The sequence below is a fragment of the Tenrec ecaudatus genome, chromosome 12, assembly GCF_050624435.1.
Source record: "Tenrec ecaudatus isolate mTenEca1 chromosome 12, mTenEca1.hap1, whole genome shotgun sequence".
NCBI classification, from domain to species: domain Eukaryota; kingdom Metazoa; phylum Chordata; class Mammalia; order Afrosoricida; family Tenrecidae; genus Tenrec; species Tenrec ecaudatus.
The window spans coordinates 5819698-5846119 of NC_134541.1; the positions used below are offsets into that span (position 1 = coordinate 5819698).

General features: G+C 46.4%; 1 protein-coding gene and 1 pseudogene across 1 annotated transcript; one reads left to right on the forward strand and one right to left on the reverse strand.

Moving 5' to 3' along the window:
• Positions 1-2886: 2886 nt before the first annotated feature.
• Positions 2887-26170, reverse strand: LOC142423213 (uncharacterized). The gene is made up of 5 exons (XM_075528429.1): positions 26069-26170; positions 10853-10967; positions 10608-10669; positions 9077-9203; positions 2887-4545 (listed from the first exon to the last, which is right to left on the reverse strand). Exons 2-5 carry the CDS (start codon positions 10878-10880, stop codon positions 3032-3034), a joined length of 1731 nt encoding a protein of 576 aa, XP_075384544.1. The 5' UTR covers positions 10881-10967; positions 26069-26170; the 3' UTR covers positions 2887-3031.
• On the forward strand, positions 15579-16012 carry LOC142423214 (small ribosomal subunit protein eS24 pseudogene; annotated as a pseudogene).
• Positions 26171-26422: the final 252 nt, after the last annotated feature.

The window sequence follows — 26422 nt, forward strand, 5'->3', positions numbered from 1 at the left end:
CTAGACCAGAGAATAAACACTGGTACAGACAGGAACTGGAAACACAGGGCATTCAGGGCGGATGATCCCTTCAAGACCGGTGGTGTGAGTGGCAATACTGGGAGGGTAGAGGTAGGGTGAGTTGGAAAGGGAGAACCGATTACAAGGATCTCCATGTGACCTCCATCCTGGGGGACGGACAACAGAAAAGTGGGTAAAGGGAGACGGCAGACAGGGCAAGATATGACAAAATAATAAATTATAAATTATCAAGGGTTCATGAGGGAGGAGTGGGTAGGGAGGTAAAATAATGAGGAGCTGATGCCAGGGGCTTAAATGGAGAGTAAATATTTTAAGAATGATGAGGGCAATGAATGTACAAATGTGCTTTACACAACTGATGTATGTATGGATTGTGGTAAGAGTTGTATGAGCCCTTAATAAAACCATTTAAAAGAAAGACCTATTTAAGGTGGGGAAAAATGAGCTGATATCAAGGGCTCAAGAAGAAAACAAATGTTTGGAGAAGGATAATGGCACGGATGTGCTTGACACAATGCATTTATGTATGGATTGTGATGAGTTTTATGAGCCCACAACTAAAATGAATAAAAAAAATAAACAGTGCAACATTACTCAATGAAAAGAAAACATTGAAAAGCGAAGGTGTTGGGGGTGGGTGGGCAGAAAAGAGGAGATGACACAAGGGTTCAATAGAATGTACACGTCTAGAAAGGAACGAAGGCAGTATGTTCAAATACGTCTGATACAATTGATGTATGGATTGCTATAAGGGCTGTGGAGGACCCACTAAAATCTTTTAAGGCAAAAAAAATAAATAAAAACCATTCTAGATAGGTGGGACACTGCTCCCTCTACAAAGCATCTGTCTCCAAACCTAGAACCTATTTCTGATCAGACCATTCTATTTAGTTTTCAGAACTCTTCTTAGGGGTTGAATTCAGTCAAAAACCTCGGTTGTGAATTTGAATCGAATGTACTTTTGAAGACAGATACAGAGCCCTGGTAGCTTAGTGAATTCTGAGGGCTGCTAACCCTAAGGCAAAGAGTTCCAACCTACCCAATTCTCAGTGGGGCAGTTGAGGCTTTCCGCTCCTGAAGGGTTAGTCTTAGAAATCCCAAAGCTAGTTCTACTCTGGCCTACAGCCTCACTCACTATAATTCAAACAGGGAGGTGTTTTTGTAGCCAAATTAGTTTTACAAGTGATGAGTTTTAGTAAAGAAACATTTTAGTGCACAAGAGAACCACCAAATGGTGGAAAGAACTGGTTATGAAGAAAAAGGTAAGCAATCTCGGAAGACTTAAATCTCCCAGCTCCTTTTTCCATTTGAATACAGAATGTGCATATATTTGTAGTTAGTTACTATGGACAGAACACCTTAATCTTCACGCCAAGCACAGCTGCCAGATCTCTCCTCACTCCTTCAGAGGTGAAGTCCTGATATGTGGTGGCAACATTGAGTCCCCGTGTCATCTAAGGACTCTGAAATCAAGTTCCCTCCATAGATCTGCCCTCACAACTCCTGCCCATGTTTTCTGCAACAAGGGGTATTGCTTACCTTGAAACAACTCATTCTCCCTGTCCACAAAAACCTGTTCTTTGAGGTACACTGATGTACACCTTTGTCCTAAATTCTAGTCTCTTCCCCGGGCACAGAAGGCTTCTGTTCCACTTCCTCGGGCGAATGAGTGAATTACATTTAAAGCCTCAATACGCTTACCGCACACACAAGGCTTCTCGGAGTGAACATCTGATGGCCGTACTTACACCTAAAGCTTCACACCCACACTGTACACATCTTCCAAGTGAGTCCTCTGGTTGGAGAGAAATTCTGATTGGTCACTAAAGTCATCCCCACACTGTTAATACCAATGTGTTGTCTAGGATTTATTCCACCAATGAGCCTCACCTACACTCCTTACACCGAGAGCTTGTCTCCCAAGTGTGATGACAGTTGACTTGGAGCTCAAGGTTCACTCAGTCCTGATCCCTGTGAGGTTTCCCACCTGAGTGTATACTTGGGTGTTTGATGAGAATACATGCTGCTGGTCTCCTGAGTGGGTCCTCTGCTGTGTGAGGAGATGGGACTTCTTAATAAAACATGACCAACGCTACTTACACACATGTGGCTTCTTGAGCATATTATCTTAAATGCAATGAGCACTGAATGCTCCTATAACCTAATCCACATAACTTCATAAACAAGGTTGAATAGTGAAAAAAAATCCAGAGACACTGATATGTGTTTGAGAGCTTTATATAAAGTAATTATATACCCAGCAAACATCCCAGTCTAGATAAAGTCCAAAATCCCATACTAGTCCATAAATCCCTCTTCAGACTCATGCAATCGTGCAGAAAGCAGCAAGATCACAGGCTGGTAGGTGAAAAGTCTGGTAGATCCAATGGCAGTGAACACATCTCCAGGGCTCTGGTTGCCATCAGTTTGGCTCAAAATGGCTCTTCAACAAGACAGTGAAGTGGATAGTGTGTGGCCCACCTCCGGGGAGAGTGAGGGTCCCTTTGGTGTTTGATGAGAGTTCACTTTTGGCTGAAGCCTAGCCCAAAGTCTTTGCGCACATTTGGCTTGTCCCTTGAGTGTGTCCTCTGCTGTTTGATAAACTATGGCTTTCAGGAAAAGCTTCATGTGGTTTCTCCCTTAAATGTGTGCTCTGGTGTCTGATCAGATTTGTCTTTTGGCTGAAGCCTCACCCACACTCCTTGTACACATGTGGCTTCTCAGCTGATTGAGTCATCTGGTGTCTGTTGAGATCTTTTTCTTGATTGAAGCTTCGCCCACACTCCTTGCACACATGGGGCTTCTTCCCTGAGTGTCTCCTCTGGTGGTTGATGAGCTTTGACTTCCAGTGACATTCTAGCCTACACTCCTTACACAAGTGCTTTCTCCCGTGAGTGCATCCTCTGGTGACAAGTGAGTTTTGACTGTTTCCCAAAGCCTCGCCCACAGTCCTTACCCATGTAAGGTTTCTCCCCTGTGTGAGTCCTCGCGTGACTGATGAGATTTCTCCTTAGCCTAAAGCCTTGACCACATGTGGCTTCTCCCCTGAGTGTATCCTCTGATGCATGCTGAGAGTTGTCTTTCGGCTAAACCCTCGCCCACATTCCTTACATACATAAGGTCTCTCACCTGTGTGTGTCCTCAGGTGTCTGATGAGAGTTGACTTTCGGCTAAAGGACCTCTCACACTCTTTGCACACGTGTGGCTTTTCCCCTGAGTGTATCCTCTGGTGATTGATGAGATTTCCCTTCAAACCAAAGCCTCGCCCACACTCCTTACACACAAATGGTTTCTCCCCTAAGTGTGTCCTCTGGTGTCTGCTGAGATATAACTTTTGACTAAAGTCTCGCCCACACTCCTGACACCTGTAAGGTTTTTCCCCTGAGTGTGTCCTTTGATGTAAGATGAGACTTGACTTGGCACTAAAGCCGCGCCCACATTCCTGACACTTGAAAGGTTTCTCACCTGTGTGTGTTCTCTCATGTCTGATGAGATGTGACTTTCGTCTAAAGCCTCGCCCACATTCCTTACACACATGTGGTTTCTCTCCTGAGAGTAACCTCTGGTGTATGATAAAAGATGACTTACATTTAAAGCCTCGCCCACATTCCTTAAACACATATGGTTTCTCCCCTGAGTGGACCCTCTGGTGTATGGTGAGCAATGACTTCCAAAGAAAGCTGCGTCCACATTCCTGACACACATATGGTTTGTCCCCAGAATGTTTCCTCAGGTGTACAAGCAGACATGATTTGGAGGCAAACCCTCGCCCACACTCCTTACACACATGTGGTTTCTCCTCTGAGTGTATCCTCTGGTGGTTGGTGAGCTGTGACTTCCAGTCGAAGCCTCGTCCACATTCCTTACACAGGTAAGGTTTCTTACTTGAGTGTTTGCATTGGTGTTTGATCACATATGATTTCTGATTAACACCTCGCCCACACTCTTTGCTCACACGTAGCTTCTCCCCTGAGTGTATACTTTGTTGCTGAAGGAGACAGGGTTTCTGGGTAAGGCCTTGGCAACACTCACTGTCTAAATGTGGCTTCTCCTGGGAAAGAGCCTTCTGATTTGTGAAATTTGATTTCAAGCTGCAGTCTGGCTCATCTTGTCTACAAGGAATTACTCCAAATCTTGAGGTTGCTAATCTCTTCGAACCCTTGTCTGTTTCCACAGAGCTTTTTTCCCTTTGGGCGGAGTCGGCCTTCATTCCTACCACTGTGTTGTGTTTTCTGGGGCTTGATGACTGTCCCCGGGCAGAACTGGAGAATGCTCTTGAGGACTCTCTCTCCCCTGTGCTCACACACAAGGACTTGGAGACTTCTCTGTCCCGCCCTTGCGTGTTTTCATTTCTGCAGTTCTCATCAGAAACCTGATGCTCGGGCTGCCCTGCGCTGGAATCCTCTGAATGGAAGTGACTCTGTGCACACAAGTCCGGGAAGATCTGACGCACATGCTGCCTGAGGAATTGTACACAGGAGAAGGCTAGGAGGCAGGAGGAGTAGTACATTTGTGACGTTGGTTCTGTAGGAGAGAGAGAATCCCATGAATAGAGCACGAGCAGTGGTGCATTCTCTCCAGACAGACAGCATCTCCCTGCTGGAGTCCCAGGAAAACCTTCTCTTTCACTCGCGCGCTCTCTCTGTCTCACTCACACAAACATGCATTCAACAAGTAGCTGAAAGGGTGACGGTTCCAAAGACAGGCCTAAAGATTTCTTGGCAATCTGTATCTAGAAGGCCATAAATCCCGGGAAGTGTTCTAATTATGCGTTCACTAAGAGTTGGCATACTCTTGCTGGCACTAACAATGATCCTACACACACATTAGCCATTCACGATAAGTCCAACACAATTTGTTTCCCACTAATGGGTCACTTGGTTTCCATTTTTATCAATCAGCCTACTGACTGCAATCCAGGACTCTAGGTGGGGCCGTGGTTAAAGCCCTGGGCTGCAATCCAAACACATGATGGCTCAACTTAGCAAAAGCTCAAAGGGAGAATGCTGTGGAAGTGTGCTTCTACAGAATTGGACAGCCTGGGAAGCCCAGCTTGTGCTCGGCAAACAGCTTCTCCTACAGTAGGCCTTGTCCTTCTCCTAGAAACCTCTAAGCCTAGGGCACGCACAATGACCTACTCGGATACTTGTTATTCCTTGGAAATAAGAGTTCCTCTATGACCTATGTGGAAATCACCATGACTTTTCTTTTGATAAAGTGGGAATGACAAAATACAAAGCCACTCTATCTGGTGGACTTCAAATATGGGAGAGAGTCTATGTGTGAAAATGGCAGAGGGGTATTTGCAGCACTTGCATATGCCCACCTTTGAGTGAATGATGATCAGGATCAGCCCAAAGCTGATGAACATGCAGGGCAGTCAAGTCAGCCCTACCTCCAACCTCCAACTGATTCATGAATTCTGAGAGTAGCCATCTTCCTCATGGTACAATTGACCTTTGTTCTCGGGCTGGTAATTCATTGTAACGAGTACAGAGAACTCGCAGATCAGCATTAGCGTTAGGTGGTGGATTCAAAGACAGGCTGCAGCTCAGCATCAGGAGACGTGTCGGCAGAGCCTCGCTGCTTCAGTGCAGCAGCTCTCTCAGCTCCTCTCCACTGTGTGGGTGTCCCGTCAGCCGCCAGAGGAAAATATGTTTTGGACCCGTGAACGTCCTCACTAACGTGCATGCACATGGCCCATGTCAGACTTGGAACTGTTGTCTCTGTCACCACTGGGCTGTTTCCAGGTCTCTCACGGTCTCTACTTTTAAGGCTCTTTTACAGGATCCCTCTCCCTTTTTACTTCTCCCCCTTTTTCCTGTGTTGCTTCCTCTCTGGAAAAATACCCCTCGGTGAGGCTGTCAGCTTACCGACAGCATCGACTGAACTCACAGTAACACCATTTAGAGACTCGGGGACTGTAAACCTTTATGGGAGCAGACAGCCTCACCTCATCTTTATCCAGAGGCGTGGTTGGTGGGTTTGTACTGCTGACCCTGTGGGTAGAAAAATTCTGAAACTACAGTGCCACCAGGGTTTCTTGCTCCCACAGGTAAATTCCTAAGACTACCACCAATCTTCTGTGGAAACACTCCAATTGCTCAGGAGCTGTAGAAACTTCCTTTAACAGTACGTTAAGAGCAGCACATAATAGTTTATGACCAAAAAGAAAAGATCAAGCCATGCTGTTGAACAGCTTAGCTTGTAAATGAAACACGTAACGGTAGATGAGTATGTGTACATGTACAGGATGGGACATGCACAAACATGTCTCTTCATATGTATTCCTCTATGTATGAATACATACAAGCAGCACACAACTGTGGAAACATCCTAGACATGACTGGATTGGTTCACCTGAGTAAAGAGGTTAAAAGTTGTCCCCATCGTAAGGGGACGACTGAGTCACTCAACAGGTATAAGACAGTTCATCAACACAAAGTGACACGAAAGTACTCAAGCACAGAAGAACAAGTACAACCCGAGTCCACTGCGGTAATGCCAAATAGCACAATGGGCTTAGAGGAAAAGTAATCAAATTCATAATTCCTGGGTCAGGTATTCTGGCAGGAGTCAAGCCACACTCAAGGATACGTATGTTATACAACAATAATCAATATCTCAATAAGAAGTAGCAGATGGCATTCGGGATGAAAGGTATCTTTCCTACCTCTCCAATGTCTTTAAGGACCACAGAGGGAGGAAGGAAGGAAACAAGAAAAAGTGATGGCATGGGGGATAGAGCACTAATCCACCAATCGGGAGAGTACTGTTTAGGTCTCCACAGGAAAGGGAGATCGACACCAAACCTCGCTCCTGTGTGCCAAGCCTTTGGGGCAACACACCCGCCTGGAACAGCTCATTTACAGAGGGACTGGCACCAATTCAAACTATGTTGACCCCCTTCCTAGAAGAAGTTGGTACAGACAGCACTGAAGATACAGGCTGGGGACAGTGGCTGTTCTGTCCTGGCAACATGGGAGCAAACTGAGAGTGAAAAGGAGAGAGAGTGTAGACCTCATTCTGGTTTACCAACCTTTGAGGGCAATGCTCCTGACTAGAGTAGTCAATGAATAACAGTCAGCAAATATACCTGGAAGTATGTATAGGCATTTTTGGGGTTTATGGTTTCTTTTCTATTTTTTAAAACATGTCTACCTATATAAGATATGCAAGATAAACAATCTTGAGGAGAAAGCCTACAGTTCCGGGGTAGGAGACTTCGGAATGGGGAGGAGGAGGTGGGGGAGGCAGGGGTTGGGTGCGAGCAGGAGCCAACAAACTCAGGAACAGGGAAACAACAAGAGGGCTAAAATTGATGGTGTACAGTGCTTGGTGTTGTTTGTTCAATGGTAATTTAGCCAAGAAGAATTACTGAACGCCAAAAGAAGGGTGAACATGACAGTGGGGCAGGAGGAAAGTAAAAGGACACACAGGAAGGTAACAGGAGGTAAAAGCTATACAGAGAGGTATGAATAAAAACACATATGTACATAGATTAAAATTAAAAGATTGGGCTATGTATATCCATTTCTATGTTATAGCATTAAGGTAGCGGACAGACTTTGGACCTCTATTTACTCTTCTCTCAGCACAAGAACAATCTGTCCCAATAATATGGCACTGCATGTACTCACCCTCCCAACATGATCACTATTGATGAAGACAAAATGGGAGCATAAGCAAATGTGGCGAAGGAAGCTGATGGTGTCCGGCTATTAAAACACAAAGCATCTTGAATCTTAAAGGCTTGAAATTAAACAAGGGCCCATCTGGAAGGGAAGCAACAAATCCCACATGGAAGAAGCATAACAGCCTAAGTGATCACAAGGTATTGACTGGATCAGATATCAGAAGATCAAAAAGAAACAATTATATTGGTGTCAGCAAGGGGCCAGATTAGAGATCCGAAGGCCAAGTGTTGATAATTGGACATTCCCTCACAGAGGGACAAAAGGGATGATTCATCCTGGGTACAGTACAGCACCAAGGAAACTTACAATATTCCTCTTTTCTTTAATGCTTCCTCTCCCTACTATCAGGGCCCTCGTTCTATCTCACACATGCTGCTAGACCAGGGTATGTACAGTAGAACAGATACAGAGCCCTGGACACATGGGAGCCACCAAGGAGACACCTCTGAGAAACAGCAATGAGTCAAGATTCTGGGAAGGAAGGAAGTGGCAGCAATAATGGATGTAAACTGCACCACCCCCCGACTCTCCTGAGAGGTAAGAATGACAGAACTGTGAGTGAAGGGAAACATTGGATGGTGTAGTAAGTAAAATATACGGATGCACGTATGGATTTTGATAAGAGTTGCACGAGCCCCCAATAAAATGATTAAAATATAAAAAAGAAGGGACATAATAATAATATATCATTTATTGACACATAAACCCTTCAGGACCAATAATGAGAACAGAGATACTAGGAGGATAAGAGGAAGTGTGGGGGAATCATGGGGAGTTGATCACAAGGATCAACATATAACCCCTCCCAAGGGGACAAACAGAAATGTGAGTGAAGTGAGACAGAGCAATATATAACATATGAAAATAATAACCTATAATTTCTCAAGGGTTCATGAGGAAGAGGGGGAAAATGAGGCACTAATATCAAGGGTTCAAGTTGAAAGAAATGCTTTGCAAATGATAGCAACATATGTGCAAAAGTGCTTGACACAAAGGATGTCTGTATGTGTTATAAGAGATGTAAGAGCCCCCAATTAAATATATATATTAATTTATTAAGGGTTCACAAGGGTGGTTGTGTGGGAACGGGAGGAATAGAGAGGAGCTGATTTATCAAAGGGCACAAGTAGAAAGGAAATGTTTTGAAACTGGCAACTTCTGTATAAGTCTGCTTGATAGAACTGATTTATGATTGTTACAGTATCTGTAATAACCCAATAAAATGATTAATAAAAAATAAAAAGATGATGTTCAGAACCCAGGTTTGCTGAGGTAGCGCCAGGGCTCATTCTTTGGCACAGAGTAGGTCACCAATAAATATGTGCAGAGGTAAAAAAGAGAAAACAGCGCATCCTCACCTACGGAAAGCAGATTCCTGTAAATCTCCAGCATCACGTCTCTGTACAGGGTCTTCTGCTCAGAGCTCAGTGTCTTCCATTCTGCCTCCGAGAAAAGCACGGTGACATCCTGGATTGTAACTGGCTCCTAGAATGAATAAGGAATCAATGCAGCAAAACACCATCAATTTTCACCACCAGAGTTTCCTGAGAGCTCTGAAGAATCTGCATCTGGGGAACTTCATCTAGTTCCTCCACCAAGTACCCCAGACTTGTCACAAAAGCGATCCAGGACCACAGGACTAGAGGAGCAACCCTTGGACAGGTAGGAAGTCCTTTGGGATCAAGTGGGATGCCTTCAGCTGTGCTCTGAACTCAATGGTTGGTGTCAAAAGAGGGTCAGGACAAAGGAGGGCAGAGGCATGTGTGACCTTGGGTGCAGTGCTGGGTTTTCCTTCTCCTTACTTAATCTGGAGGTCAGATGTAGGTTCCATGGATTTTTCCCATGGAGCCCAGGACAGCTACCAAATTTGAAGCCGAGATGCAGAAGGAAAGAGAGTCTAACTCTACATTTGTGGCCAGCAATGCAAGGGAGGGTGTTGTTGAATCTATGTCGCAATCTGAAAGACCATACCTTTAAACTGATTAGATCTGACATAGTTCTAGTTCTAAGTGGATATAATCGGAGAAGGGAGAAGATGAAGCTTTTTACTCCTGTAAAAGACTGACGGAATCGGTAACCCACAGGGGCTGTTCTCTGTCCCGTAGGGTTGCTGTGAGCTGGAACGGACTCGGTGACGGTGAGTGTGAGTTGCTGAGAATCAATGAAAGCACTCCTGTGCGGGCAGCTGGTGCCAGAAGGGAACGGGAATGTGGCAAAGTGGACAGTGTGGTATTTCATATTTGTTGGTGCTGGATCATACTCCTGGCACTAAGACAGCCTGGTATAGATGCCTGTTGACGCTCTATCACAGTACCTACAAATTCTATTGTTATTAAGCGATTTCTACTGTTTCAAAAGGTAATTAAAAGTGGAAAAGGAAAAAAAATGGAAAAGGATGCCAGTGTATAGGTCCTAGGATGCGGAGTACACAGATGCATAGTATATTTTAAGGTGCTCTGGAGGGGGAGTAAGATACTACCTCAAGGTCAGTAATTCAAAACCACAAGATACTCCAAGGGAGAAAGATCAGGTTTTCAAAACAAAGTCTCAGATAGATACAGGGATAGTTTGACACGGTCCAGTAAGATCACTACAAATAGCTATAAACTCAAGGTCAATGATGTAGGTTTTCCAGTAGTGCAATTTACTTAGTAGTACTTTGAAAAACAAAATAATCTCAGTTAAAAAAAAATTTCTTCGTAGAGTTCCCTGGATTCCTAATATTAATATTTCTCAACAATAAAAATAAAACGCACAAAAGAGCAATAAGCTACATAGCACAAAATGTATAAAGGTTGGTTGCCTTTTCTTATCTTAAGACGGGAGAAGAAAGGCCTACTCTCTGGAAATGAATCAACACTTCACAAAAATGCGATGATCCCAACTCACCAGTATTTGCTGCTGCTTCTGCTTTTTCTCTTGGGGCCAGTCATTATCATGAGAAGACAAACCTAAGTGCACAAGAGAAGTCGTGAGAAAGAATACCCTGTATAATCTGTCAGTAGTTCTGATATGGGAGGGGGAAATGCACCCACTTTAGTAAGCTGTGGCTTACTCTAACTCTAGTAAGGGTTCTCACCTGAATCTGCAGCCTAGGTCCCCTCTTCACCTCCCAGACCCTGAGCAACTCTCACCTTCTGTGAGCTTCTTCATGGCGTCCATATCTTCCCTGTTCCTTCAAGCCAAGGTCTTCCAGGTCTGCTCTGAGTATAAGGACCTGAACATGCAGAGTCACAGTGCAGTGGCGGCCTGGAAATGGAGTATGTTTTTTTGTTTTTTCGGGTAAACCAAGTTTGTTTTGCTTTTTAAGTAGTGTTCTTAAAAGCACTACAGCTTGGTATAAATGATGTAAATTAGTGTAAGTAATTTCAAAAGCCAGATTTCTGTTTTATTTTGAATGTGATGTTAAAAAGATGCAGCCTAGAGGGACCACACTTCAACCGAGTGTCCCAAGGTGTGAATGCAACCTTCTGGTGTGGAGTAGGCAAGCAGTGGAGATGTCTGGGGGCCTGTCCCCAGGACCAGATACTAAGTGGATGCCTGCCCCCAGAAGAATTTATTTCAAAGGATGGCATTGAATCTGCAGCTCTGGGAGAGGGACATATATGATCGGAGCACATGGGAGCAGATGACGGGAGGGGGAGGAAAGAATGGAACACATCCTGGCCCACCAGGCCCTGTGGACGATCACCCCAATTGGAGCAGCCAGTCGACAGAGAGGACCACATGGTCAGCCCCACTATGAGACATGACGGCCCTGACTGACCCATGGCCCTGTGGGGGACAGCACAGGAGACAGTGTGGAATTTTCACCCGACCTCATTCCACCACACCGAGGCAAAGCAATGGGGGAGTGCAGCGGAGCAGCAAGGGAATGGAGCGGCAAGGTCCCCGGGAATGCTGAAGGTGCACTTTGGGGCCAGGGCGTGGTCTCCCAACAGACTGGACTGGAAATCACTCCTAAAGGCCAACAAATGATCCTTGAACCAACTACAAGCTTTTCTTTCTTGTTGTGTTTTGTCTTGTTGTCAGTGGTTTGTTGTTGTTTTGTTGTATATTGTTGCTTGGTTTTGCGCTGTCTTCTTTTTGTGCATGTTATTATCTATGTAGGTCTGTCTAAATGAGATTGGCTGGATGAACAAGCTGGAGGAAAAACAAAGGGACCGTCAATTCCCAGGGGAAATGGGATAGGGGGAGGTGGGGGGTAAAGAAGTGGTGGTAACAAACCCAGGGAACAGGGAACAACAAGTGATCCAAATTGGTGGTGATGTGTGTGTGGCAGACCTGGTGGGACATGACCAAGGGTAATATAACAGTGGTATTGCTGAAACCCAGGTGGGGAAGGAGAATGATAGTGGGACAGGAGGAAAGTCAAGGGAAATAGAGGAAAGAGCTGGGAGGCAAAGGCCATTTATAGAGATCTGGACAAAGACATGTACATATGCAAATATATATACATATGAGGATGGGAATAGATGGATGGGCCTATATTTATAGGTTTAGTATTAAGGTGGCGGAAAGTCATTGGGCTTCTACTCAAGTACTCACTCAATGCAAGAATGCTTTCTTCTATTAAATTGGCATTCTATGATGCTCACCCTCCAGACACAACCGCTGAACACAAAGAGGGTGAATAAGCAAATGTGGTGAAGAAAGCTGATGGTGCCCGGCTATCAAAAGAGATAGCGCCTGGAGTCCTAGAGGCTTGAAGATAAACAAGCAGCCATCTAGATAAGAAGCAACCAAGCCCACATGGAAGAACACACCAGCCTGTGTGATCTGGAGGTTTCGAAGGGATCAGTTATCAGGCATCGAAGAACAAAAAAATCGTATCATGGGGTGCACATCTCCATGATACGATCTCTGAGGACAAACGGTGCATAAGCAAATGTGGAGAAGAAAGCTGATGATGCCCGGATATCAAAAAAAGATAGTCTTAAAGACTTGAAGGTAAACAATCAACCATCTAGCTCAGAAGCAACAAAGCCCACATGGAAAAAAGCACACCAGCCTGTGCGATAACGAGGTGTTGAAGGGATCAGGTATAAGGCATCATCAGAACCAAAAAAAAAAAAAATCTTACCATAGTGAATTAGGGGGGGAGTGCAGAGTGGAGACCCAAAACCCATGTGTCAGCCACTGGAGATCCCCATGCAGAGGGGTCTACGGGAGGAGATGAGCCAGTCAGGGTGCTCTGTAGCACCGAAGAAGAATACACCTTTCCTCCAGTTCCTAAATGTTTCCTCCCTTCCCTCCCCGACACTCACATGATCCAAATTGTACCTTGCAAGGCTGGATAGAGCAGAAGATGTACACTGGTGCAGGTAGGAGCTGGAGGCACAGGGAATCCAGGGGAGATGATATACCTTCATGACCAGGGGTGTGAGTGGTGATACTGGGAGGGTAACGGGAGAGTGGGCTGGAAAGAGGGAACCGATTATAAGGATCTACATATGACTTCCTTCCTGGGGAACGGACAACAGAAAAGGGGGTGATAGGAGACAAACACAGGGAAAGATATGACAAAATAATAATTTATTTGTAACTTATCAAGGGCTCATGAGGGAGGGGATAGCGGGGAGGGAGGGGGAAAAAAGAGGACCTGATGCTAAGGGCTTAAGTAGAGAGCAAATGCTTTGAAAATGATGAGGGCAATGAATGTACAGATGTGCTATACACAATTGGTGTATGTATGGACTGTCCTAAGAGTTGTATGAGCCCCTAATAAAATGATTTTTTTTTAAAGATGCAGCCTATTCTAACGGGATAAATATTTTAACCATTTCACTTCGAGTTAATGAAGACTCGCAAATGAGCAACACTCCTCATTGAGGAAAACAAAAAGCTGGTGTCAACAAGCGACAGCACACACACAAAAGAACTATGTAATAATAACTAAAGGTGTTCCCATATTTTCTGAAGTCGCTTTACAATGGGATGATATGCACATGATCTTGCTGCAAACTTGTCATAAATACTGTAATACATGTAGTCTAGACTAACAGTTCAGTCCAAGAGGTGCTAAATTCAGATGATGCAGCACTAGGAGTATGGTTTTTTTCAATGGCAACTTCACCCCACTGACTGCTTAAAACAAGGCCTGGTTCCTGTGGATTCCAACTCACAGCAACCCTCGAGGACCTTACAAGGTTTCTGGGACTGGATTCTTTATAGAAGCCATGTGTCTCCTCTTTTGCCAGCAGGGCATTCGGTGAGTTCCTAGCCACTCAGGTATTAGCCAAAGCTCCCAGGGGTCTTGTGGCCTAGGAGACCCACCAGTAACTCACAGCCATAGAGGACTATTCTCTTCAAACCATTTTAACAGGGAACTCTGCACCACAATGACCATCCCTAGAGGCAGTGCCCGCAGCCTTCAAACAACTGGTCTGCACCCCACTTCCACAGGGAACTCTGGGGGCCAATATGTGTCTCATATGCACAGATGTCTGCTGAGCTCTTTCTTATATAAACTAGTACTGGGAATTCAACAGATTTTTCAGAGTTGATCTTATTTGCCTCTGTGGGTTTACTAGACTGAACTCTTCATGCGAGGAGAAAGCCTCATCTTTCTCATGGAGGTGGCTGTTGCTTTCATTTGCTGACCTTGTGGTCAGCAGCCCAAACTATCCCTCACTATGTCACCAGGGTTCCCTGAGTTTGGCTTTTTGGTTTCAAAGTGCTGTTGGCCTGCCCTGCTAACCTGTCTCAATAGTAACAAAATGAGGTTTACCAATGCTTTCTCCTCCCCATCCCAATGCTATTCAAAGGTAGCTAGATTAGGGATAAAGGGGGTTGTCTCCACCGACTGCCTAGTGAGACAAAAATTAGCTGTCCTTGACACAATAAAGGGTTGGAATGGACTCAGGCACTGCGGTAGTTACATAATCAGTTGTCAGTTTGAGTGGTCAATCAGTTGTCACTCTTAAGAGTGAAGGGGTGGAGGTTAGCCTGTTGATCAGATGGAAGCTTGATGACCTACTCCCTTTGGAGGCACGAAGGCGATAAATATCTCATTGGAAGAGGGACACACACTCACTCCCTGTGAGACATTCTTCTTGACAAGCCACATGGAGACAGGCTGATGGCAGGCAGAGCTTCGGCGCTGGAGAAGCCAGGTGAAGAAGCCTGCCAGTGCTGAGATCCTTACAATGCCACTGGATCCACACGACTCCCCACCCACTGTCCTGTGATTGTCCTGCATTCGAAATCATTGAATGAGTGTGAAAGAGGAATTTATAGATTGGAATCGGACATATGGGCTAATGCCGAGACCACTTTCAACCATGGGCCTTGACAAAGCGCATGGAGGAGGAGCATTCAAAGAAGGCTCCACCAAGGAAGTCCCTTCTGTGAACCCTTTGGAATTATTGGCCTGTTATCGTTGATAATTGTAGCTGCTCTCTGGTTCTGGGTAATTGTGATCACTTCCCCTTCTAGCAAACAACCGATGTCAACTGAGAAATATTCCCCAGAAGGTGAGATTACTCCCCTTCCTATGCCTTTGAAAGATCCATGTCCTGATTGCGTGCAGAGAGTATTGTATAATAAAACTAGAAACTGGAAGCCAGAAACCCCCCTTAAGGAATTTATGTTAGATCTTGAGCAGGCTGGGCTATTGCAACAGAAACCCACGGAAATCCCAGAGGCTCGTTTGGAAGCTTTTGTGCAAGACTCTAAAAAAAGTTTATCATCCTCTACCCACGGTTTTTCCATTTCCTTATACTGGTTACCGCATAGGGGGGCAGAATATGGCATCCCCCTCCAGGAAATAACCCAAAGAGAAATGGAGTTCCTGACCCTGATTTACCTTATATGAGCTCTTATCATGAAAATGGACCCTTTTCGTCCCTGGCTGCCTGAGCGTTCTGTGCCATCATGAATGACACAGTAACCATCCGGACCAGGAAGTTCATGACCAACTGACTACTTCAGCGAAAACAAATGGTCATTGATGTCCTTCACCCTGGAAAAGCAACAGTGCCTAAGACAGAAATTCGTGAAAAACTAGCCAAAATGTACAAGACCACACCAGATGTCATTTTTGTATTTGGATTTAGAACCCATTTTGGTGGTGGCAAGACAACTGGCTGCGGCATGATTTACGATTCTTTGGATTATGCAAAGAAAAATGAACCTAAACACAGACTTGCAAGACATGGTCTGTATGAGAAGAAAAAGACCTCCAGGAAGCAACGCAAGGAGCGCAAGAACAGACTGAAGAGAGTCAGGGGGACTGCAAAGGCCAGCGTGGGTGCTGGCAAAAAGAAAGAATAAAGCATCTATAGTGACTTGATCTGCACTGGTTATGTGGATTTTTCACCAGAGAATTAATAAACTATAAAATCTTAAAAAAAAAAAAAAAAAAGAAAGAAAATGGCTTAAGACTGATTAGCAAAGAAGGTGTAAAAGTTCCTCTTAGTAGTTCGAATTTTATGGAAAGGTTAGCAAGAGGAGGGGCCCCCGTGGTGTTTGAAGTCCACTGAAGCAAAGCTACCTATTGTGAGGCAACTCATGCCTTGGTACAGAAAGGCTTTGGAGAGTTTAATTTATGGGAACTTAGTGGAAAAGAAAGAACAAGTGAAAACCCTAGAAGAACAGCTTGAGAAGGAACAGAAAGAACAGCCAAAGCCTTTCAAGCAATTTTTGTGTTTGACAATAAATGCATCAATGCTTTACTGATTTCATAGTAACAATGTGCCCTAGTTGGATAAAGTGTGCTCAGTTAATTGCTTAGGGAAATTTTGCCTTTTACTTTTTATAAGATTAAATAAAATATTAATAGATATAATAATTTTGTTAGAAGGTTATGTCTATCACCCTTGTGGTTGAGACAGTTTTAGTTTCAAGATGTACTAATTTTTAACAAAGAACCATGATGTGTATCTGATCGAGAGTAAAGATATGTGATTATGTAACTTGTTACGGTTTTGTGGCCTAAGAATTTCCTGATGTATGACCTGAGGCCATAAGCTTTAAACCAAGAAAAAGAATATAAGTTGAAGCTTTGCATGAATAAAATTGGAACAGTCACCTGCAACCTTTGAGTCCTGTGGTTTCTGTCTCCCAATCGCCAACGCCGTGACTCACCTTGACGGACCCCTGGACCTTGCTGCAGCTGGACTGCGGCAGGCTAATGTCCAATCTATGGACTTGATCTGTACTGGGCCGGAATGTTTTCTCAATAATCAATTGCTCGTGTGTGTGTGTGTGTGTGTGTGTGTGTGTCTTTCTTATAAACGTGTGTCTATGAATTTCTCTGTCTACCTGTACTAACACAGGCATACATTAAGCCACCTATGGGAAAATCCAGAACTGGGTATGCACTGACCCAGGCCAACTAGGCCCAGATGGGAAATCTAGAGCAAAGTAGGCACCAGCTACATGACAACCCACAGGTGGGCCTTAACTCACACTATGGTCAGTCAATATCCTCAACCACGCCTCCCCAGTCAGTCGGGACAGGCAGGTATAAATACCAGACCAAAGGCAAGCCATTTCCTTCTGGGTTCCTATGCTCTCTTGCAAATTGGAGGCTGGGGGCACACATCCGCCCCAGTGCCCTCTCTGGGCTTTCTCTCTCTCAGGGCAGTCTCTTGGGATTTCCTTCTCTTGGTTCTGAGATCCTGTTCCTGTACTCCTTTCACATGGTTTTTCGCTCTTGCCCCAGCCGTACCTCCACTGTTCACCTGTCTCTTCCAGTAGTCATCAGATTAAAAATGACACCTAGCCGAAATTGCCATCCTCAGGATCACTAATGTCCAGGTCACCTCAACTCCATTTACCATGTGCCCCTATGTGGATGAAAACCCCTCCAAGAGAGCAGGATGGATACGGACTCAAAGCCCTTCGTGTCCATTTATCAGCAGGAGGACTGTCTCCACCCAGTGTCCCCAAATGATTTGGGTCCATACTCCTTCAATGGGGAAGGGCAGATGGGTAGATTAAGGATAAAGGGGGTTGTCTCCACCAAATGCCTACCCTAAACGAAAATTAACTAGCCATGCCACTACAAAGGGGTTGCAAAGGAAATCAGGCACAAAGTGGACACCTATGGGGGCAGTGCAAGGCAGACCATGCTTGGACCCTGGGACACAACAGGTCACACAGGTGTGCCTGCCTCTAATTAGCCACTAATCCATCCAAAACTGAGCACTTTGCAGACTATGACTCCCCTAGACACAGGTGGGAAATTTGCCTGATACACACACTAGCCATTAGCAATATGACATCACACAGGTGCACCTGAACTCAGACAGTACCCTCATCTACACCCCTCTAAGTAGCGAGATGGGATAAAAGCAGGGCCTGAGAGCAGTGGGTTGCTTGGTTCTGCACACTTGGCTCTGCACTCTGGTTTCGTGCTCCTGTACCAGTACTACTTTCATGTGGCTTTCACAGTCCTGAAGTGGGCGTCTTTAGTCATGAACTCCCCTGGGGTCCTCACTCGGCCTGCACGCTTTCCAGAGATAGCTTATACTTTTGAGAATACAATACCTGAAACTTCCCTTTCCCTCGTGTGTTGGACAGGGTTCTCTAGAGAGACAAACCAGATTGCTAGTAATTATATATTTATAAAGGTAGATATATAATACAAGAAATGAACCGTTAAATTATATACAGATAGATCATACAAGAAATTAACAGTTAAATTATAAAACAGTGAGACACTAGCAGTCCTTTAAGGCTTGAGAGCCGCCAGTTGCCAGTCCCCTTCTGTAGAGAGAGCTGGGCTATACATACCCAGGCAGCAAACAGCAAGGCAGGTCCCCAACTGTCATCAACTGTCGGTCCCCAGCTCGAGATGAACACTCCAATCGTGTGGGCTCAAAGGGACCTCAACTTACAGCGACACAGTCCACAGGCTAGACATCCCACAGGTAGTGAGTGTACCCCTTTAAACTGAGGCACACAACAAGCAAGGCGAGGCTCACCGAGCCATTTATCCCTCTGCCCTTCAGTTAATCCTACTTGTGTTTATCAGCCAGGCTGGCACAATAAACTATCGCAATCCACCCCTTGCCAACCTGGCACCTGTACACAATTCTTGAGCCGTATAATTTCCAGATATTAATGAAATCACACTTATACTTATCATCAATGATCTATCATACATATAAATGAAAACACACTGAGTCAAATTATATCTGATATATCGTACTTGAACAAAGGAAATATATGCAATAATCACATACAAAGAAAATACATTGACAATTACAAGCCTCGCTTTTGCAATTGATCACGTGGTCGTAATTGATAGGTAGAACTACCTTCTACTGCTACCCATTCTGTATTACCTTTGCCCTCAGCAAGCACCTCTGCTGGTTGTGGTTTTTGGCCTGGCGGGGTGACGCAGACCTTCATTCCTGAGGGGTCTGGGTCATTATAAGTCCTGTTAGGATTGGGCTGCTGTAAGTTACCATTTACTTTAATCACAGGGCATGGTAACACTAAGAGTCGGCCTATGGGATCTCCTGGATTCCAGACATATTCTTCTTTACCTCCATTATGTAGGACCAGTCCAATTTCTCCTTGGTAGTCAGGCTCAATCACCCCTCTTAGTACGGTGACACTCTTCCTGACCTGTTGATCCAAAGGCATGAGAAGTCCAAAGTGCCCAGGGGGCATTCTCAGCGCTGCCAGTTCAGTGGAATTCGTGCTGTGTTTCCAGGTGGGAGAGTTCCTTCCTTCGGGACCAGGACCTCCAGGCCTGAGGAACACAGGGTTGCTGGGACAGGAAGCAAAAATGCTGCAAGGGGATCACTAGGAGTAATAGTGAGTGGTGCCACTCCAGCTTCCACCCCTTGGTTCCTGGACCCATGAATTCTGGCTATTGGAGACACAGCACCATATGTTGGCCGCTGGTTTAGAGCGTATACAGCTTCCTGGAGAACATTGCCCCAGCCCCGCAAGTTGTTGCCACCTAGTTGGCGCCGTAATTGCCGCACTGTATTTGCTGTAAAGTGAGTTCCTTGATCTGAAGCAATGCTATGTGGGATGCCATGCCGGTGGATGAGGCATTCTGTAAGTCCACGAATAGTAGTTTTGGCAGAAGCATCACGTGCAGGGAAGGCAAGTCCATATCCAGAGTAGGTGTCTATTCCAGTAAGAACAAAACGCTGGCCCCTCCATGATGGAAGTGGTCCTATGTAATCAACCTGCCACCAAGTTACGGGTTGATCTCCCCGAGGAATTGTCCCATATCTTGGACAAATGTTGGCTTCTGTTGCTGGCAAATGGGACACTCAGCAGTGGCAGTGGCCAAGTCAGCCTCGGTGAGTGGAAGTCCATGTTGCTGTGCCCATGCATAACCTCCATCCCTGCCGCCATGTCCACTTTGTTCGTGTGCCCACTGGGTGATAACAGGAGTGGCAGAGGAAAGAGGAAGACCAGTCTCCACAGCGCATGTCATCTTATCCACTTGATTATTAAAGTCCTCCTCTTCAGAGGTAATCCTTTAGTGAGCGTTCACGTGAGATGCAATTAACTTTACTTTCTTGGCCCATTCAGAGAGGTCTATCCACATACCTCTTCCCCACACCTCCTTGTCACCAATGTTCCAATCATGGTCCTCCCAATTCCCTGACCATCCAGCCAAGCCCTTAGCCACAGCCCATGAATCAGTACACAGTCTCACATCTGGCCATTTTTCCTCATATGCAAACTGAGCGGCCAGGTACACTGCTCGAAGTTCTGCCCATTGGGAAGAGTTCCCTTCACCACTGTCCTTTAGGGAGATCCCAGAAAGGGGCTGTAGTGCTGCTGCTGTCCACTTACGAGTGGCACCTGCATATCGTGCAGAGCCATCCGAAAACCAAGCATGACTTTTTTGGTCTTCACTTAAAGTATGGTAAGGAACTCCCCAGGAGGCCATAGGTGCAGACTGAGAGAAAGGAGGTAATGTGACAGGAGTGGAGACTGTGGGCATTTGGGCCACTTCTTCATGTAGCTTTCTTGTTCCTTCTGGTCCTGCTTTGGCCCGATCTCGTATATACCACTTCCATTTAACAATGGAGTGTTGCTGCGCACGTCCAACTTTATGATTACGTGGGTCAGACAATACCCAGTTCATGATAGGAAATTCAGGCCGCATGGTGACTTGGTGGCCCATGGTGAGGCGTTCATGGTGTGGCCCAGTAATAGGCCAACAGCTGTTTTTCAAAGGGGGGGGTAGTTGTTTGCAGAGGATGGCAAGACTTTACTCCAAAATCCCAATGGTCTACGCTGTGATTCACCAATAGGGCTCTGCCAAAGACTCCACACTGCATCTTTATCTACAACTGACACCTCTAGCACCATTGGGTCAGCTGGATCCTATGGTCCCAGTGGCAAAGCAGCTTGCACGGCAGCCTGAACTTGTTGAAGAGCCTTTTCTTGTTCTGGGCTCCACTCAAAAACGGAGGCTTTTCGTGTCACTTGATAAATAGGTCGAAGTAGAACACCCAAGTGAGGAATATGTTGCCTCCAAAATCCGAAGAGGCCCACTAGGCGTTGTGCCTCTTTTTAAGTCGTTGGGGGAGCTAAATGTAATAGCTTATCTTTCACTTTAGTAGGAATATCTCGACATGCCCCACACCATTGGACCCCTAGAAATTTTCCTGATGTGGAGGGTACCTGAATCTTTGTTGGGTTAATTTCACAACCCCTTGGATGCAGATATTGTACCAATGAATCTAGAGTCTTTGATACATCCTCCTTAGTGGGTCCAATCAGCATAATGTCATCAATATAATGGACCAGTGTGACATTTTATGGTGGTCAAGGTCCCTTCGGACTAAATTATGGCACAGGGCAGAAGAGTTGATGTACCCCTGGGGGAGAGTTGTGAAAGTATATTGTTGCCCCTGCCAGGTGAAGGCAAACTGCTTCTGGTGGTCCTTTGAGACTGGTATTGAGAAGAAGGCATTAGCCAGATCAATAGCTGCATATCATGTACCATGAAAAGTATTAATTTGCTCAAGCAATGTAATCACATCTGGGACAGCAGCTGCAACTGGAGTCACTGCCTGGTTAAGTTTACGATAATCCACTGTCGTTCTCCAGGATCCATCTGTCTTCTTTACAGGCCAAATTGGTGAATTAAATAGGGATGTAGTAGGAATCACCACCCCTCCATCTTTCAAGTCTTTGATGGTGGCACTGATCTCTGCAATCCCTCCAGGAATGCGGTACTGCTTTTGGTTTACTATTTTCCTACGTAATGGCAATTCTAATGGTGTCCACTTGGCCTTTCCTACCATGACAGCCCTTATTCCACATTTTAGGGATCTGATATGGGGGGGGTTCTGCCAGTTACTAAGTATGTCTATTCCAATGATGCATTCTGGAACTGGGGAAATAACCACAGGATGGGTCCGGGGGCCCACTGGACCCACAGTGAGGCGTACTTGAGCTAAAACTCCATTGATAACTTGACCTCCATGAGCCCCCACTCTGATTGGTGGGCCCTCGAAACATTTTGGGTCTCCTGGAATTAGTGTCAGTTCTGAGCCGGTGTCTAGTAATCCCCGAAAAGTTTGATTAGTTCCTTTCCCCCTTGAACAGTCACTCTTGTGAAAGGCCACAGGTCCCTTTGGGGAAGGCTAGAAGAAAGACAAACAGTATAAACCTTCAGTGATGTAGCAGGGTCCTCCTTACAAGGGACCCGGCCTCCCCTTCATTCAAGGGGTTGTGGGTCTGTAAACTGGCTCAGGTCTGGGAATTGACTGCGCGATCGTGACTGTCTATTTGTGCTCTCCACCTGATCTACCATTCTTTTGCCTGTACAGATCACGTAAATATTTAGTAGGCTTCCCATCTATTTCATTCCTAGGGACACCGTTCCACACGAGACAGGTTGCTTTGATTATTATTGAAAACTTGTTGTCTATTTTAACCATGCCCACCCTGTCTCTGTTGATTTAGTGCTGACACCTGCCCTCTACCATCACGGGGACCAATCAGCCCAATTGTGGGCAAATGTCGGAGTTCGCTTAGGGCAGTGCCCACTGTTAATCCTGCTGCACATAAAATAGCAATTACAGGAGTCTTAAGAGATGCTGGGGCCCACTTCACAAACTTGTTCCTTATGGTTGTGGTAAAGGGTATGTCCTCAGGACACCCCCTTTTTGGGTCTATGGGAATATCTTGACAGATCCATTCTAACATACCAATTTCTCTAAGCTTTTGGTTGCCTTCCTCTACAGTGTACCAAGGTAGGTCAGGTACTTCAAGTTGGTCTAATCTAGGCCATCTGGCAGTCCATACTTCATTGAACCAACCAAATAAAGACTTAGATCCTTTTTTAGCCTGTCTCGCAGAGACATTGAAAGAAGAGTCTGTGCTTAGGGGTCCCAAATCCAGAAACTCAGACCGGCCTAATATTACATTTCGTGCACCAGTATCCCACACCCTTAGTAACCATTCCCAGGGGTATTCTCCAGGCTTTTGCTTGTACGTATTTGAGAACTCGAGCGGGTCTTTATGTGTGTAGCGGGCTTCTTCTTGGATAATCATCTCAACCTCACCTTTCGGAGGTTTCTGAGACTTCATTTTAGTGACAGGTCTAGCGGAAATAATGGGTGGTGAGGGTGTTTCCTGGGTGCTCTCAGCAATACCTTGCGAGGCATCTTCCTCAGGTAATGCTACTGATGCAGCCCCACCTGGCACATCAACTTGAATAGTTTGGCTAATCTGCTCAGGTGTTTCTAAGGGCTCAATATCCTCTTCTTCTGGATCATCAGCCCATATATTCCCATCCCATGTTTCAGGGTCCCAACTTTTCCCAATGAATGCCCTTACTTTGGTTTCAGACACTACTCTAGATCTGTAATTCAGCCACTCGTATAATGAGAATCTCTGGACCTGGTTCTCAGCAATGTCAGCTCTTTTACTCGAGGAGAGAAGGCTCTCCTTTGTAGCACAGATGGAAGTTTTCAAATCTGTTAGTCTGCACCTGAGGCGTGCTTTTGAGGCTCTGAGATCATCCCTCTCCTTAATCACACTTTCCATTGTACCATGGACCAGCCAACCAGCTTCCCTATACTTGTCATTATCACAAAACTCCTGGAAAATATCAAACATACGATCACCTAGAGCATCTCCTTTATCCAGCACGTCATCTACTTTAGGTGCTACTTCAGGTATTATCTTTGCTATTTCACACCATGGATTAGTAAGGGTAGCAGACGTATCCACGTCAAGACTAAATAGGTTGGAAAGCCAATTTAAGAAATCCGTATTTATACTTTATTTCTCTAGAAGCACTCCTGGTACCAAAAGGTAGATATATAATACAAGAAATGAACCGTTAAATTATATACAGATAGATCATACAAGAAATTAACAGTTAAATTATAAAACAGTGAGACACTAGCAGTCCTTTAAGGCTTGAGAGCCGCCAGTTGCCAGTCCCCTTCTGTAGAGAGAGCTGGGCTATATATACCCAGGCAGCAAACAGCAAGGCAGGTCCCCAACTATCATCAACTGTCGGTCCCCAGCTCCAGAGATGAACACTCCAATCGTGTGGGCTCAAAGGGACCTCAACTTACAGCGACACAGTCCACAGGCTAGACATCCCACAGGTAGTGAGTGTACCCCTTTAAACTGAGGCACACAACAAGCAAGGCGAGGCTCACCGAGCCATTTATCCCTCTGCCCTTCAGTTAATCCTACTTGTGTTTATCAGCCAGGCTGGCACAATAAACTATCGCACCTCATAAAAGTTACTTGGATTTACAAAAGTGCTTCTGCCACATGAATTCTTTAGCGTTGAGAAGCAAGCACAGAGGTAAACCATCTCAGAACCCTACCTAACGTTTTGACAGAGAGTATTCCTGTTTGTTTCCCAAATAGAACATGCTTGAATTTTAGGACTTCAGTCAGCTCTTTTCAATTCTATCACAAGGAAAATAGGGGCAAAGTCACAAGAAGAGGTCAGCCAGCCCTGCTAACTGCTCTCACATCTCTCCCACCTCTAAAATCTCTAGGAACATGCACACCTGGCAGCCTCTCCCACACACAGAATACGCCCTCCCAGCACCTACCTCTGCCAGCATCCAACAAGGTCTATCCAACCCTGCCTCAACTCAACCACCATCTGGGATGTCTCCAGCAAATACACAGGCACCTTCCTTTGCTTGTCCAAAGCCGCATCCCACCATGACCACCAATGCAGCACCAAGTAAGCGCTCTACACAGTAGCAACCCAGCTTAGTTTGAAGAACTCCATTTTGTTAAAATTGCCATCTCCTATAATCTCAACCGAGCTGTCCCTGACACCTCCCCAAAGCCTGCAAGATTCTGACCCATCCGCAGATACTCTTGCTGGATTAGCCCTCCTGATCTGTTCACAGACTTTTACCCACCCAGCCAAGTCCCCTAATACCTCCCACTAGCCAGCCTGCCAGATAAGCAAGGAATGTAGGAAGTCCTGACAGACCAGGACCCCCTCCCAATGTCCTGCCTGCCATATAAGCAAATGTTCCCTCCCAGTCTAGCCCAAGGCGTTGACTAAGGACCTACTTTGTTATTTTCTAGGCATTAGCTTGCTCTCAGCCAAGCTAGCTGTAATAAAAGGGTATTCTTTAAGTTTAAGAAAGTGGTGTGCTTTGATCTCCTCCAGTATGACACCACCTTAAAACTGCAGGGTTTGCTACCCTAGTCTCCACCACCCCCACCCCATCCCCACCCCCCACTCCAGGGACGGTAGTTCACGTGGTGCTGTCTGCACCGACCCCACAACCCAAAGACGACCGGAAACGCCTGCCCCGAGGAGCCCTCTCTATGCCCTTTGTCCCGGAGTCATCCCACCTAGGTGTTCCGCCCCTTCCCGGCTCGGAGCCCGAATTTGGAGCACGCCCAGTAGACTAGCCGGTCGGTCCGTGTTCTGCCTACCTAACAACCCCACCGCCTCTAACAAGAAATTCGAACTTCGCGCTCACTCTCCGCCCAACAACAGCCCAGGAGTCAGGGGTCACGGAGCGCCCGCAGCTGCAGGACCAGGCCGTCTCCCGCCTCCCCCGCCCCAGACACGCGTCCAGAGCAGCGCGCCTTCCCCAGAGCGGGATCCTGGAACCAGGGGACGTTGAGCCCCCAGAGCGCAGCTCCGGCCACCGCCCGAACCCTCCCCGTCCGACGCTGGGCCCACCTTCCCTGTTCCTCGTGACCGCGCGGGAAAAGTCACTCGGGCGTCGAGGACCCCGCGGCCGCGCTCGTCCGTCCGTCAGTCAGTCAGCGGCGCGGGCTTCCCGGGAGCCCGTCCGCACGGCGCTCAGGCTGCGGCTCCCTCGGCCGCCACTGAACCGCCGCGGGGCAGGCGGGACGGGACAGGGTGGTCACTGCGTCCTCGGCTCCCGGTCCCGCCCTCAAAATACCTGCTCGTCACCCGCAGCCTCCGCTCCGCGAAGCCTCCCTTCCGCCTCTCTCTGGAAAACGCGCGCCGGCAAGAAGCTCCAGGGGCGGCTCTCCGAGGACCCCGCCCCGCCCCTCGCCGCGTGATGACGTCGGAGGCCGGGCGCGGGCGCCCCCTAGCGCCGGCTGCCGAGTGTGGTCTCCACCACACTGTCTCCTGAAGTAGAACCCAGGGGGCTGCAGTCCCTGCTGGGGAAGCCCCCAGTGGGCCTGCCCTTGACTAAAGGGCAACAGGCTGGGAGGACAAAGCCCACTCTCACCGTCTCCGTCGAGGTTTACCCTCACCCCCAGGGCTTTCCTGTGATTGTGTTCCTCCT